This window comes from Cheilinus undulatus, linkage group 6 (genome assembly GCF_018320785.1).
Source record: "Cheilinus undulatus linkage group 6, ASM1832078v1, whole genome shotgun sequence".
In the NCBI taxonomy this organism is placed as follows: Eukaryota; Metazoa; Chordata; class Actinopteri; order Labriformes; family Labridae; genus Cheilinus; species Cheilinus undulatus.
The window spans coordinates 3,508,870-3,524,433 of NC_054870.1; the positions used below are offsets into that span (position 1 = coordinate 3,508,870).

General features: G+C 37.0%; 1 protein-coding gene across 1 annotated transcript in view; it reads left to right on the plus strand.

Annotated features, from left to right (window-relative positions):
- The first annotated feature begins 6,836 nt into the window (after positions 1-6,836).
- The window catches only part of pcca (propionyl-CoA carboxylase subunit alpha), a 30,729-nt gene continuing 22,001 nt past the window's right edge, over positions 6,837-15,564 (plus strand). The window contains exons 1-7 of the mRNA XM_041790315.1: positions 6,837-6,942; positions 8,417-8,494; positions 8,752-8,799; positions 12,078-12,146; positions 12,578-12,691; positions 12,990-13,043; positions 15,378-15,509. Of these exons, the coding sequence (XP_041646249.1) occupies positions 6,889-6,942; positions 8,417-8,494; positions 8,752-8,799; positions 12,078-12,146; positions 12,578-12,691; positions 12,990-13,043; positions 15,378-15,509 (549 nt within the window). The 5' untranslated portion in view covers positions 6,837-6,888. The remainder of the gene's footprint in view (positions 6,943-8,416; positions 8,495-8,751; positions 8,800-12,077; positions 12,147-12,577; positions 12,692-12,989; positions 13,044-15,377; positions 15,510-15,564) is intronic.

Consider the following 15,564-nt stretch of genomic DNA (forward strand, 5'->3'; position numbering starts at 1 on the left):
TTGGGCCCCAGGCCTTGGGTTTGACACCCGTGTGTTAAAGGGATATTTAGGGATTTTTGAAGATGGGTCATATGCAGTACTTGGCTATAGTAGTGGCATTAGCCTCCAGGGATTTCTGTAAAAGTTGATCCAGTGGTTTTTACAAGCATTGAGCAGTGTTAATTTTGGCAGCTATTTTTAATTTTAGTCTTAGTCTTTAAATGAAATGCTTTTTAATTTTAGTCATACTTTATCCTTTTTAGTTTTAGTCTAGTTTTAGTCCAGAAAAAGTCCTCATATCTTACTCTTTTCTTGTAGTCCAAGCATTTATTTTCTTGCCTAAATCTGGTACCAACTCATGGTAGTGTGTTCTCTGCACCCTGCCAAGCCTGGGTCCCTGCTTTCTACAGCTGAGAGGCAGAAAATCTACAGATGCATTCTTTTTTTTTTTTTGACAGATTTACCAACAGTGGAGAAATAAGGATTTTGAAAGTCGGACGAAAACTACATAACATTTTAGTCTAGTTTTAGTCATCTTCACGAAAACTAAACTTACTTTGTGTCAGTTTTAGTCACCACAGATCTATTTTTGTTAGTCTTAGTCTAGTTTTTGTCATGGATAAAAAGCTGTCAACGAATAGTTTTAGTCGACAAAATTAACGCTGCACCCAACTTCAAAAATCCCGAAATATTCCTTTAACTTGAGCAGAACGTGATTGTCTTTTCCCTGACTTTACTGCCCCAGAACACTGAAAGAGACAGCAGACAGTGATTGTTGTACCATCATAAAGTTACATGAGCTAGCTAATGTTTGCCAAGAAGCACTCACCTTTACTTTGATGAAGATTTTTTTGCCCTCCCCTTCTCAGACTGCATGTTTATTGACCCAGACACTCTGAAAATGCATAAAACCATCCCTACTTTAATAAATTTGGGGCCATTTTACTGTGAGGGATAGATAAAGGGGTTATGACTTCAATACTGCTGCCGGTACTATACAATACTGCAGTTATAATACAAAAATCCAAAGTTTCTCTTAAAATGATGTTAAATGGGGAGCAGGTGGCCTGGTGGTTGGGGGCGCTCCCCGTGTGCGCGGGCGGCTTGGGTTCGAATCTGGCCTGGGGCCCTTTACCGCATGTCTCTCCCCCACTCTTGACCCTGTTTCCGACTCTATCCACTGTCCTCCTCTATCTAATAAAGGCACAAAAATGCCCAAAAATAAATCTTAAAAAAAAAATGATGTTATAGATTTGAGAGTTTTTTTTATGTATGCAGGTAGAGCAAGTACAGAACTACAACTTTTAAGTTTGATTCTCATAAGCAATAATGTCTGTAGGGACTGTGAGCTAACTCCTGCCCACACTCAGTCTGTGACAACTGTATTTTTGCAAAGCTGACATATCGGAACAAATGCACACATGAAGAATGTGAAACTTGTTTGCACGGAAGTTGAAGTGTAAGTGGTTAGAGAATGCCTTTAAGACACAGGGCCAACTACTTCTTTGACCCACCTCTAACTCTTTAAAGTGCAGGTAAGAGCTGTATGTGGGTTGCTTGTTTCTGAAATAGATTTCTGAAGGATTATTGATTGACTGATGGATCTATCAAAGTTCATGTCATGATATCTAAAATAGCCAACCTTGGCTTCCTTTTAAAGAAGATATTTGCATGATAATAACGAAAAGGTTTTTCATTGCAGCTTCCCACCAGACCTCTGCAGCAAAAATCTTCTTAGACATTTACGGACCAGCATTCACTGTCAACAACTATGAATTCACTTTGGCCAACTTCAGTCCCATTACTCTTTCTCTCTGTGTTAATTTTGGCGGCTATTTTTACCCACGCCGATGAAATCGGCAGGGGGTTATGTAAAGGGTTCCATATATTTGTTTGTTTGTTTGTATGTGTACAAGATAACTCCAGAACGGAAAGTCAGATCTTCACCAAACTTTCAGGGAATATTGGGATAGTGACAGGGAAGAGTTGATTAGATTTTGGTGATGATCCGCGCACCCGTTCAGCTTTTCTCGCACTTCGAATTTTGAACACCATAGTAATCAATGGGAGAGTGAGTTCCTCGGTGGCGCTGCTTAGGCGTGGGTCTGCCGCCTCGGATGGCCAGTCTAGTTAATTTTAGTTTTTAAATGAAATGCATTTTAGTTTTAGTCACATTTTAGTCATTTCAACCTTTTCTAGTTTTAGTCGACAAAAACTCAAAACATTGTCGTCTAGTTTTAGTCCATAAAAAGTCCTCACATTTTAGTCTTTACTTTTAGTCCAAGCATTTATTTTCTTGCCTAAATCTGGGACCAAATCATGGTAGTGTGTTCTCTGCACCCTGCCAAGCCTGGGTCCCTGCTTTCTACAGCTGAGAAACAGAAGAGATACAGATGGACTGTTTTTTGACAGATTTACCCACAGCGGAGAAATATCATGGATTTTGACTGTCAGACAAAAACTACATTACATTTTAGTCTAGTTTTACAATAATACAATACAAGAACTTTATTTATCCCCGAAGGGAAATTCAATAGTTTTATTAAATTTTATTATTTATGAAATTCATTTTAGTCATCCTGATGAAAACTTAACTTACTTTATGTCAGTTTTAGTCATTACAGATCTATTTTTGTTAGTCATATTCAAAAAAATTAACACCATCTCTCTCATAGGTCCAGTAAAGTCTTGAGCAGTGTTCTTAGACCAATAACAAAATCATTAGTTCTAATTCACAAGAAAATCACGATAAACCAGGATCAAGCTGGTGCAATATCGTCTGCTGTTTTTGCCACATGACAGCATGTCAATAAAACCACATTTTCCAGTGCAATCAGTTAGCGTGGAAAGTGTGATTTTTAATCTTCACTTTAGTTTTTGTTTGATGTCCATAGGCCAAGTGAAACAGGAAATACAATCATTTGAATTTGATTAACATTTGTTTTACACGTAGGGGAAAGGACTGGCACTGGTCATTTTTTCATAATTTTTGCATTTTGTAATTTCTTTTAAAAATTACAATATATACTGTTTTGAATAACAATTTAAGAAAAATCTTTTTGATGGGGAGGGGCTAATGCTGTAAGCTAAACTAAAAAAGAAATAGTCTTCATTTCATAAAGTTGAGGTAGTGCAAAAAAAAGTTACCAAACATTAGAATGATCTACATGTTCTGAGTGGTTTATATTGTCAAAAGAAAAGTACTGACAAAATGGCAAAATACCCGTGGACCTCTAAGGGTTAAATAAATCATTTGAATCTGTAAATCTTATAATTAGTCTTATTTTAACTATTTAATACAGACATTACCCACCACTGGCTACTTAATCACTTTTCCTATCTTAAGTTTGACCAAGATTTTGAATAAGAATTTGTGAGTAAGAAGGGGCTTTGTTCTTAAGCCGGGTAAAATAACTAACTATTAATTTATCGAAAAGGTGGTGCACAGGGCCTCCACAATTCAGGCAAGTTTCCTAGCCAGTCAATAACACATCAAAATGAATAGTAATTGTGTTATCCTTGCTGATTTTTGGCAAATTATTTCAGTATTATTTTCAGTAGGACACAAATACCTTATGTTTACTTAAAACCAAGTGATTTGGAAACTTGACAGGGTAACAGGCTGTTTTAAATACGCCTTATTAACTGACGATGGATTACTACATTTCCGGGTGACTGGTATATATGTTAACCTTGCAAAGCTCATGGATCCGCCCGTTCCCATGTTTCTCAGTGGTGAATCCATCTTGCAAAGCTCCCGTGTGAACCGTTGGGCCCAGTTAGAAAGTGACAGGACCAATCAGTGACGAGGGGCAGTACTTTCGGGCGTGGTGGAGTCGTGAAATAAGCAAGCAGCAGCAAGAATCAGGTGCGGTTATGGAGGAAGAGCTTAGTGTGGATGCTGCTAAAGCGCCAGTTTTATCAGAACTTGATGACTTTTCATCATTAAAATAAGAACAAAGAACAGCAGTGAGTTGTTTTCTTTTCAAATACGACAAAAGTCGAGTACTGACATGTCTACAGTCACCATATGCAGTTCTCTATGGAGTTCATTCCTCGTGGCGGCGCACGTGCACCTCGGTAGCGGCTACAACGTCACATGTTTTGTTGCTCTGATTGGCCCATTAAGATGTGATAGACAGAACATTCATCCAATCACTCTCCGAGTTTTTTTTCAAAGGCTCTGCCCTTTTCCAAACGCTGTCTATCAGTGGTTTTTCCAGATGGATGTGTGTAACAAACCCATCTGGAATGTACCACCTGCACAGGTACATTTTTGATGGGATGAGGCAAAATAGAAAATGTCCTGGGAATTACAATTTAAAATTTGGATTTTCAGAATAGGCTTGAACTTGCATAATGCTTTTTTTGTCTTCTGACTAAACTAAAGGCTTAGATTCACATGGTGGTGGCAGAGGCTGCTACATAAAGTGTAACTAACATTTATACAGTAATATGCCACTTATACAGCAGGAGCTTAGAGCTCAGAGTCTGCCCAAGGACTCCCTGAAATATGGCTGTAAGAGCTGAGAATCAAAACCCCAACCTTCTGGTTTAGGGACAACCAACTGCATCATAAGGCCTAGCTACTCCATGGACATCATGGATAATGGATGGTAAATGATGGACTCAAGCTTGCGTAGCACTTTTCTTATCTGACTAGTCAAAGTGGTTTCTACACTTTAACACATTCACACCCATACACTCCAGATTATCACAGTGATAGTGAAGTGGCCATCAGTACTAACTAACCCCATTCATGCTTCATCCATACCTTCACATGCCACTGACAGCAGGGGGAGCACTTTGGGAGTAAATGTCTCTCCCAGGAGCACATCGACATGTGAATGCAGGAGCTGGGGATCAAAGCCACGACCTTCTGGTTGAACGCTGATCAACTCTTCTCGCTGGATCAAAGACGCCATGATCAGCCATGCTGAAGAGGAAGGGACCCTGCAGGTAGTTGTCAGCTTACAGTTCATCAGCCAGCACCTGTGATGATATGGGTACATGAGTATACAGGGCATGGTAACCTGCACATTTGTGAAAGCATCACTATCACTAACTGATAAATACAGGTATATGAACATGTATACAGCACTACGACAATGCTTAATCAAAATAAAGAAACACATTCTGCATGTATTTTAATAGTGAGACTCAATAGTTAAATATGAATTGGCCTGATGATGACTGAACATGTCATTGACTGGAAATGCTACAGTGTAAAAGTCAAAAGAGTGAATATATCAAGCAGAAACTGGGAAATTAGTCTATTAATTTTCAGAGAACTGAGCAGAGTGTTTCTGCATCAAATTCAAAATGGGCCTTTAATTTTCCAAAAACAATAAAAATGTATCCAATAATACATTTATGTTGTATAACTCTGATATAAAGCATCCAAAAACATGTTTTAACTGAAGTTATTGATCATTTAAAAAATAAAAACACAATATTGCAATACAAGTTTCTTTAGATTTGTTTAATTATGCCCTGTTAATCAGATTTATGTGTCATGGCTACAACTGAAGTCATGAAAATGATCATTGAAAAATGTGATTGGAAGAACGAAGAATTATTTCGATTACTATAGCAAGAATAAAGTTCCATCATTCACACAGCTGTCTGACGACAGAAAAGTCATGACTTTTTATCTCATAGATTTCAACTTTTTATCTCATAATTTTAACTTTCTTATAATTGTGACTTATCTCACAATTTTAACTTTTTATCTTATTATTTTAACTTTCTTACAGTTATCACTCTTATAATTATGACTTTTTATCTCATTTCACTTTTTATCTCATAATTCTGATTTTGTAGTTATGACTTTTTATCTGATAATTTTGACTTTTTATCTGAAAATTTCAACTTTTTATCTTATAACTCTGATTTTTCTCTTAATTTCAACATTGTATCTCATAATTATGACTTTTTATCTCATAATTTAATTTTTTTTCTCATTATGATTTTCTAAATCTTATTATTTCGACTTTTTATCTCAATTTTAACTTTTTTATCTTATAATTTTGACATTTTATCTCGTAATTTAGACTTTGTAGTTCATGACTTTTTATCCCATAATTTTTTCTTTTTACCTTATAATTACGACTTTTTATCTCATGATTTTAACTTTTTGTCATATTGTTGTGACTTTTTATATCATAGTTTCGAGTTTTTATCTCGTAATTTTGACTTAAGGTTCTTTTTCTTTTTAATTGCTTAACTTCCACATTTTTTAAAGTAGCAGAAATGGGCTTCCATAGCTCAGGGATGAATTTTTCCAATACACCATTTAATTCTAAATGAAAGGAATTCAGAAGAGAGACTTAACTGTGGAAGGAATGAATCGTGTACTCCTCAGTTTTCCCAGCGTCTCTCCCGTTTTTCAGCTGTGCTCCCTGCTCTGCCCGGTCGATCCTCACGGTCCCTAAATGCACCGTAGCCCTGACTCATGACCAGACCGGTTAACGGTTGTGTACGTTCTCCTCTGCTGCAGCGTCTTCTCGTGCACGTTCGACTCCACTTTTCGCACCTGTGATTAAAAAAAGCCCTTCACAGCCAGCATACCAATCCGCACCTGCATCATGTGTGATTAGTCTGCAGGTGTGGCGATTAAACCACAAAGCTGGACCCCCCCGCCTCCCCACAAACACACACACCCACTGACTGCTGGGATTTTTCGCTCATGTTTCTGATGGACTGTTGTTTTTTAAGTGTGAGACACGTTTGTACCATGAGGACAGTGGTTCACCGAGTTTAGAGGCGGTGTACAAGCCTGCAGCTAAATCCTCCTCCGCGTGGCTGTAGCAGGATTGGCTGCACGTACTGGGGCGGCGCGACCCCAGCCCCCTGTCACTTAAACGTCATTACGTCAGTGGCTTGGCTGAGCGTCACAATCGATCAAACATGGCGGCGCACAGGCTCTCTCCATCAGTGAACAGGCTGTTGTTTGTTGCAAAGGTGAGATGTCGATCGACCAAAATAGCTATTTTTGTCATTAAAGTTGTCGTACACTGACAATTCACGAATAAAGAAGAGTTAAAAGCATTAACCGATACTCGTTTGGACGTCAAAGACGACAGTCCGAAACGTTCTTGACGGAACAAGCATACACTCGGAATGAACGTAGGTAGAACATACCACAGTTACGACATTAACGTAGACTAAGGTGAAGGACCACAGGTAAAAGTTTGGAAAGATAAATGCCTAAATCCCTAATTCTAGCTGACAGCTAACGCGTTGATAATTTTCCATGTTTCTTCGGCTAAAGGGAGAGTCAAACGTCTCTCTCAGACGGACCATACAAATGTATTTATAGAGGTAATTAGAAAACTGAATCAGCGCTTTAACTTGTTTTCAGTCACTCTACGCGTTTTATGCCACGACACTACTCCCTCTATTTAAATGTCACTCAAAGCAAACAAAGTCCCTTCTCATTTCCTTTGGAGCTCCTTGAAGTTAAACCCTTACTGAGGAACTGTAATTATGGTGTCGATGCTTTTTGGACCCTCTGCCCTGCGGTAGAGTAGCACCTCATAACGTTTTCCCGGTTTTGTCTCATACCTGTGCATGTACATGTATTTTTTAAATATCTTGTCCTTTAGCAGTCTAACTCATGGTGATAATTCTTTGGGAAATGTTTTAAAAAAACACCTAACTTTGAGCCAATAGCATTAGAAATTAAAAAATAATAGAGGCATTGCCAGTCTTGGTGGCAGCAAAGCCAAAAACTTTATAGATGGTAGCCTTTGGGTGTGATTGCCAAGGCAGCAGTGTTTATTTCGTCAACTAAAACTATTCGTCGAAAGCCTTTTTTCCATGACAAAAACTGGACTAAAGCTAACTAAAATAGATCTGTGATGACTAAAACTGACAAAAAGTAAATTTATTTTTTTGTCAAAATGACTAAAACTAGACTAAAATGTGATGTAGTTTTCGTTGACATTCAAAATCAGTGATATTTCTCCACTGTGGGTAAATCTGTCAAAAAACAATCCACCTATTCTGCCTCTCAGCTGTAGAAACCAGGGACTGCAGGTTTGGCAGGGTGCAGAGAACACACTAACATGATTTGGTACCAGATTTAGAGAAGAGAATAAATGCTTGGGCTAAAAGTAAAGACTAAAATGTGAGGACTTTTTGCACACTAAAACTAAACTAAAATGTTTTACGTTTTCGTCAACTAAAACTAGACTAAAAGTAAAAAGGGTAGAAATGACTAAAATGTAACTAAAACTAAAATGCATTTCATTTAAAAACTAAAATTAAAATAGCTGCCAAAATTAACACTGCAAGGCAGCACTGACATTTACATTTGAGGAAGCAGGGTTGAATTGCAATATTAACTTGAGGTACCCATTTATATCTTTGTCTGGCCGAGAGTGAAATCCGATAACAAAGGTGGACTAATCGAGTGTTTCTGTGTTCTCTGCAGAATGTCTCTTTCCAATCCAGATGCAGCGCCCTGTGCAGCAATGTCAAATATACTACTGTCAGTAATTCTAATGAAAAGGTAAGGTACAGTTTTCTTCTTCTCTAATTCCCCTTCAGTTGTAACAGTTGGTCGTAAAGAAAAGCATCAAAATTTTGAAGTAGCACATGATAAATGTATAATATATAAGAGGTAGGATATCAGGGGAAATTGTTAATGAGTTAGACAGTACAGAAGTGTTTGTGTTACTGCAGTTGGAAAGGCAAATTGATGAAGTATCAAAGGACCTTTTAGCATCACTAATAACCATATTTTATCTTTTTGCTTTCTATCCATAGACCTTTGATAAGATCCTCATCGCCAACAGAGGAGAAATTGCTTGCAGGGTAATGCTGGGCTGCACATACTGTAAACAACAGAAATCTTTGTTTGATCACTGTTGAACCTCTCACAGAATCTCACTGTCACACCACACCAGATTACAGAGCCTGTAAAGAAACCACGTCTGACCAGCCTACTAGTTTCTCTGCAAAGTTATCATATAGGCCACTAGCTTTTCTTTCCATTTTCCACTCAGCTTTCCTGTTAGTATCCCAGCTAAACTTATTGGACCTCATTCACCAACTATTCTTTATAAGAAGTTTGTTCTTGAAACAGGCACCAACATTTTCTTATCTGTGATTTGGCCTTGGCTTGGAAAAAAGAATCTAAGAACACCAGACACGATGAAATGAAAGGACAAAATGTTAAATTTAGCCTTTATCAGCATTCACATGTGTCAGACAAAGAATAAGACGGTAAATTGTAATTTAAATTCTATTTTATTATTTAAATCAATTTAACACTTTAATCCACAGGCCCTCTTAAAGAAATCACACTTTACCCTTAAAGTCCCTTTGGGTCACTGCATATATTTAAAAGTATTAAACATGGGAAAAAAACCAAATGACCAAATTTTTTGGTCATTAACTCATGTATAGCTAAGGTGAATTTATTTTCATAATTTTAACCCTCTAAATCCCAGTTTATTTACATAATGACACCTTTTTTACACAAAAGATGAATTATTTTCTGTTTGCTGAATGCAAAGTTGATTTTTCTGTGCAGAGATTTTCAGCCTGGGATATGTCAATGATCAGCAACAACACTGATTTTGATAAATTATTACTTTTTTCAATTACACAAAATACAAAATAACTCTCAAAGGGATACTGTAAATAAAGAGCCTTTATTAATGATTAAAAACATAATACATGAATATTACATTCCAGGTATCTTATCAACTTTTTGAACTTTGAAATGAAACTGATTTAAAACATTTTGTTTTTTTGTTTGCAGACAGGTAGAAATGTGTGATTTTGTCTTCAGCTAAACTCTGTTATTTTTATGTTTTATTTAGATTCGAAAATCATTGAGGGCAAGCCCCCATTTACAATGATGTTGAGCATATAAAGAATGAAAATGATATAAATTACATTAACAAGAATAAAAAAAATACATAATATCAATCAGAAAAGGCACATCAAAGTCAATTGAAACAACTATAATCAGCATTAATGATTTGAAATGCCCCAGAGAAACCAGTTCTTGATTTTTAAAGTGCTCTGTAGTGAGTTCAAAGCAGATGGTGCAAAGAAGCTAAAGGCAGATCTGCTGAGAAGAGAATGAACAGACTTCCAGAGACTTGTAAAATAATTTGAATTTAAAAAGGCAGACATGCTTCAGCACACCAGTTCTTCATTCTTTACCTGATGTCTGCTTTTAGGCCACAGTATTAAAGGAGCATCAGGAGCCTCTCATGAACTCTGTCCTGGACTTATTCCTATCATGGCATCTGCAGTTAATCCTTTAAAAGTCCACAAACCAGTGATTAGAGATGTAGTATTCTGTACAAACCCAGAAAATAAACCCCTCTGTACCCCACCCTCCATACCAGAATGGACCAGAAAGACTCTGTTAGCCTGGCAGCAGCTGTTTTAATGTTTTATTGCCCCCTAGTGGTCACAATTCAATCAAGCATCTCAAATAATAATCATTATAGATTATTAGCAGGTGAACCTGAGGTGCTCTGCAGGGGTTTGCTGCCTCTTGGTTCCCAAACTTTTTCATGATGCAGATATGGTTTAAAGGTCAAGGAATACAAAGACACCATTTTTAAATCAATAAATTTTGCTTAGAACTCTCTAAATCTCAATATGGAAATACCATATAATGTCTCTGCAGATCAGCCCTGTAAGAAATGAGTGAATCAGAGGAAAACACTTAAAACTACAACTTTGAAGGCATAAGTCCAGGATGCATTCCCAACATAATCAATTTATTTTTATACCATGGCTATGAGAAACAAAAATACAGTTTTTCTTGTTTTTCTTCAATACATTGTTTTTCAACACACACTCGGTGTGTGTTTTGGCTACACCTACACTCTCACACACACTATTTTCTCCATACACATACACCAGACTCTGACATCCATAGAAAAAAATCCTAAATAGTTTTAGTTGAAATGATTTATTCCACCAGCCTACAGTCACTGTTATATCCTGTCAGTTCAAACAAGCTAATTATCTCCCACAATGCCTCTCTGCAAATATGGAAAAATGTTGATTTTTAAAAAAAATATATTTATTTATTTGCACACATGAAATACACAATTTTTGTGACATTGGTGCATCTTTCATAGGGAAAGGGCAAAGTGAAAAAAAAGTGCTGGTGAGGCAGGAAACCTGAGGGGCTTATAATTAAACCTCACTACATTACAATTAGACTTTATGGGAAAGACTTTAATCAAAAGGACAAAGAAAGATTTTTTTGTGTGTGTGCATTTTTTTGCCCCTGAATTGTGATGATAGTCAGTGCAGCCAAAAAAGGGCTCCAGGGGGAAGACTGTCAGTTTTCCGTCTACACAGTGGAAAATTTTGTAAACACAGTGCTGATGATGAAATTCCAAAATCGGTTAAAAAAAAATGAACATCTTTGTCAGATATCCTAATCTTAGCATAATAACTTTCAAAATGAGAGCAGAAAATACAATAAAACACCCTAAAGGGTTACAGGAGGGACTGAGGGTTAATATAATTAAATAATATGCACAGATGCATGACCTAAATATGGTCAAGTATTGATTTAAACATGCAGCGTTTGATCTCAACCACAAAATGTGAAATCATGCATAAAAACTCAGCACATGTGTAGGAGTTTTAACCTTTGACACTTTTTAAAAATGAAAACCCATCTTCACACAAAGGCATTTAAATATGTTTGAATGTAAATGATTCAAGATTTTTAGAAAAAAAAAAAAGTTTTTTTTTTTTAATCAAATCATGCTCTGAAATATTTGATATCTACCACTGCTGCTAGAAATGTAATTAAACCTGCTCTTTTGGTGTAATTTTGAAGAGCACTACAACCACTTCAATGCTATCAAAGTATTCAAGTGTTGTGATTGATGGTTTATTTCAAGTGGACATTTCTGACATGTCCCTACTTCTCACTCCCACCAAAGTTTCTCTTGGGAATTTTCTTAAGAACAAATTTAATAAAAATCTTAAATAGATTGTGGTGAATGAGGCCCATTGTGCCCACCATTTTTGTTCACTATTTCACATTTAATATTAAATGTCCAGTAAAACGTCACTGCTAATCCTTTGTGTTTTACCTTCAGGTGATCAAGACTTGTAAGAAGATGGGCATCCAGACGGTAGCTGTTCACAGTGATGTAGACTCCAGCGCTGTGAGTCATGATCTGTCTTATCCAGTATGAATGACTAGACCTGAATATTGGGATATATTCCTGAGAGCCCAAGAGAAAGCCTTGCCATCATCTACTCTTGTTCTCTAAAAAAATGCCAGGCATACCTAGGTGGTTTAAGCCTGGAGGCTTGTGTGCTTAAAAATCCACCAAGTTAGAAGGCAGAGCAACATTTGACAAGCAGGTCAAAGGAAATAAAAGAGATGAAATGTCTATGAAATGTTACCCAAATTTCTTTAAATGGTTGCCTGCAACAGATTTCCTCAAAAGCCGCAGGTTTTTTGAAAAAAGATTATCATGTTCTGTTTAAACTGTGTGCAGCTTTACTGTTTTTTTCTGTCTTCAGTCAGTTCGTGCCATGTCCTTATCTCACCACCATTAGTGGGACTGAATTTTTCCCCATCTTTATCAAGGTCCATGTAAAAATGGCTGATGAGGCACTATGTGTCGGCCCGGCCCCGACAAACAAGAGCTACCTGAACATGGATGCCATCATGGAAGCCATTAGAGTTACTGGAGCACAAGCCGTGAGTATTATTGCTTCACTCCATGTTTCACTGTGGTATATTGAATACACTATGACATTTATGTGTCCTGGTTTTTATCAAGGCAACAGTGATTTAAACAGTTAAAATAATAGTAAATAAATAATAGTAAATAAAAATAGTAAATAATAACAGTAAAATATCGTTCAAGTCATTTTTTTTTACTTTTAAATTTTAAGTAAATATCAATGTAATAAATAATAAAATATGCACCTTAACACTTGAAAGTGTAGTATGAAATTAATTTCATGTCTTTGTAAATATGTCTATTTTTTTAAAGGTTCATCCTGGTTATGGGTTTCTCTCTGAAAACAAAGAGTTTGCAAAGCGACTGGTGAGTGTAACAGACCATTAGGTTCAGAGTCTCTTCCTCTCTGTATAACACTCCTAACTACCACTGATCTGAAAGTAACTATTGCCAAAAAATGTGCATGTGTAGCTGACAATACTCTCTGTAAAGTAGGCAAATGTTCCTGATGAAACACGTTTTAAGGTTAACTAAACCTCTGAATAACTTTTACTGAACTGTAGTGTGAGCTCTTAAATCATGACTTTTAGACTTAACTGTTAAAAATATGGATGCATTTGGTCAAAGTGGAGGCAGGGATAAAAAGTATCCTAGCAAAATTGTTGTATATAAAGGTGCATCTAAAAAATTTGAATACCATGAAAAATGTTCATTTTTTGCTGCGATTAATCAAAAAAATGAAACCTTTATTTATTCTAGATACATCTCATACAAAAATGAGAGATTTCAAGACTTTTTGATTTAAATCATGATGATTACAGCTTATGAAAATTAAAAATCCACTACCTCAAAATATTAGAATATTGTAGAAAAGTCCAATTTGCAAATGTTTTCTGAGCCTTCATTCTCTCCGGTTCAGTGCACACAACTACAGTCATGGGGAACGCAGCTGTCTTGACAGTTTCCAGTAGACAATCATTGACACCCTCTACAAGGAGGCTAAGCCAAAGAAGGTCACTGCTGAAAGGTCAGGCTGTTCTCAGAGGCTGTATCAGAGCAGATTCACGGAGAGTTGACTGGAAGAGAAAAGTGTAGTAAGAAAAGGAGCACAAGCAACAGGGATGAGCTCAGCCTTCAGAGGATTGTCAAACAAAGCAGACTGAAGAACTAAGAGGAGCTTCTCAAGGAGTGGACTGAGACTGGAGTCAGTGGATCAAGCGCCACCTCATAGACCAGTGGTAGGCAACTGGCGACCCGCGGGCCAAATAGGCCCGCCGCCAATAATACCTGGCCCACCAGATGACATTGATTAAAAAAAAAATATATATATATATTTGCTATCACAAAAATGACAATTCTACACAGATTTCAGAACATTAATTCAAAAATCGTGACAAAATATGATAAAATAAAATAAAGCAGCATCTGCTTGATTTCGGACGCACACTGGCTTGAGGTAGGAACTTAATTGGCACATGTGCGCTCTGAGAAAAAGGAGAAAAAAAGAAAAATTGCTCTCTGTGTGCCACTGTAACAGACAAAGTGCAAAATCGGTTTCATTGAATTAAAACAAATAACAAGCTTGGCTCAAAGATCAAATAAATGAATAATAACAGCCTGTAGCAAATACATTGATTTTAATAAATAACTTTATTAAATCACTTTTTTGAACAAGATATAATAGCATAGATGAGAAAAAAGTATTTTTTTTAGTAGGAAAGACCGGTTTTGCCTGATGCAGATGTAATTTTGGCCCGCCATTGAGTTGGTCAGAAAAAATTTGGCCCGAGGCCAAACTTAGTTGCCGACCCCTGCCATAGACCATCAGCGTTTGACCTAGGCTAAGGAGAAAAAGAACCAGACCGTTGCTCAGTGGTCCAAAGTCCTGTTTTCAGATTAGAGTAAGTTTTGGGTATCAAGGTCCTACAGTCTGAAGGAAGAGTGGAGATGCCCATAATCCTTCAGTGCTTGGAGTCCAGTGTTTTCAGTTTCCATAGTCAGTGGTGGTTTAGGGTGCCAAATGGTTGGTCCACTGGTCTTTATCAAGTCCAGAGCACTTCATGACCAGCTGAGAACCTTTATGGAGATACTGATTTCCTTTTCACCTGTTCACAGTGAAGCCAGAACCACCAGAGACCGGTTTGCTTACCTTGGTATTACTCTTCTTGATTTGCCAGCCAATAGACCCAACAGCACAGCTGAGCTGAAGGCTGCTATCAGAGCAACCTGGGCTTCATAATACCTCAGCAGGGCCACAGACTGATTGCTTCCATACCACGTCACATTGATGTAAACAGAGCCCCGACCAAGTGCTGAGTGCCAAAATAAACATAATTTTCCGTGAGGTTGACATTCCTACATCCTAAATTTGTTTTTGGATAATATTTTGTAAAATGTAAATATTTTGAGATAGTGGATGTTTTGATTTATGTGGGCTGTAAATCATATTCATCAAGATTAAAACAAAAATGTAAGGTTCCACTTTGAATAGGATGAATCTATAATACAGTAAATGTATATCTGTACATGTGTATTATAGGTGTACGTATTTGTATATATATGTGTATTTATATACTGTATTTATATATGCTGTAGTTAATGGGAGTCTCTTTGTGTTGTAACTTATAGAGCTAGTTGGACTGTGGAGGTGCTTCTGTTTTTGTCCTCTTTTATTTCATGTTATTATTGTTTTGTAACTAGGCAGCTGAAGATGTGACGTTCATTGGCCCAGACACTCATGCTATCCAGGCAATGGGGGATAAAATTGAGAGCAAGCTAATCGCTAAGGCTGCTAAGGTCAACACAATCCCAGGATTTGACGGAGTTGTGAAGGTATGGTAATGGAAGTTTGGAGTGCACTGATTAACACAATCACCCCAGAATATTC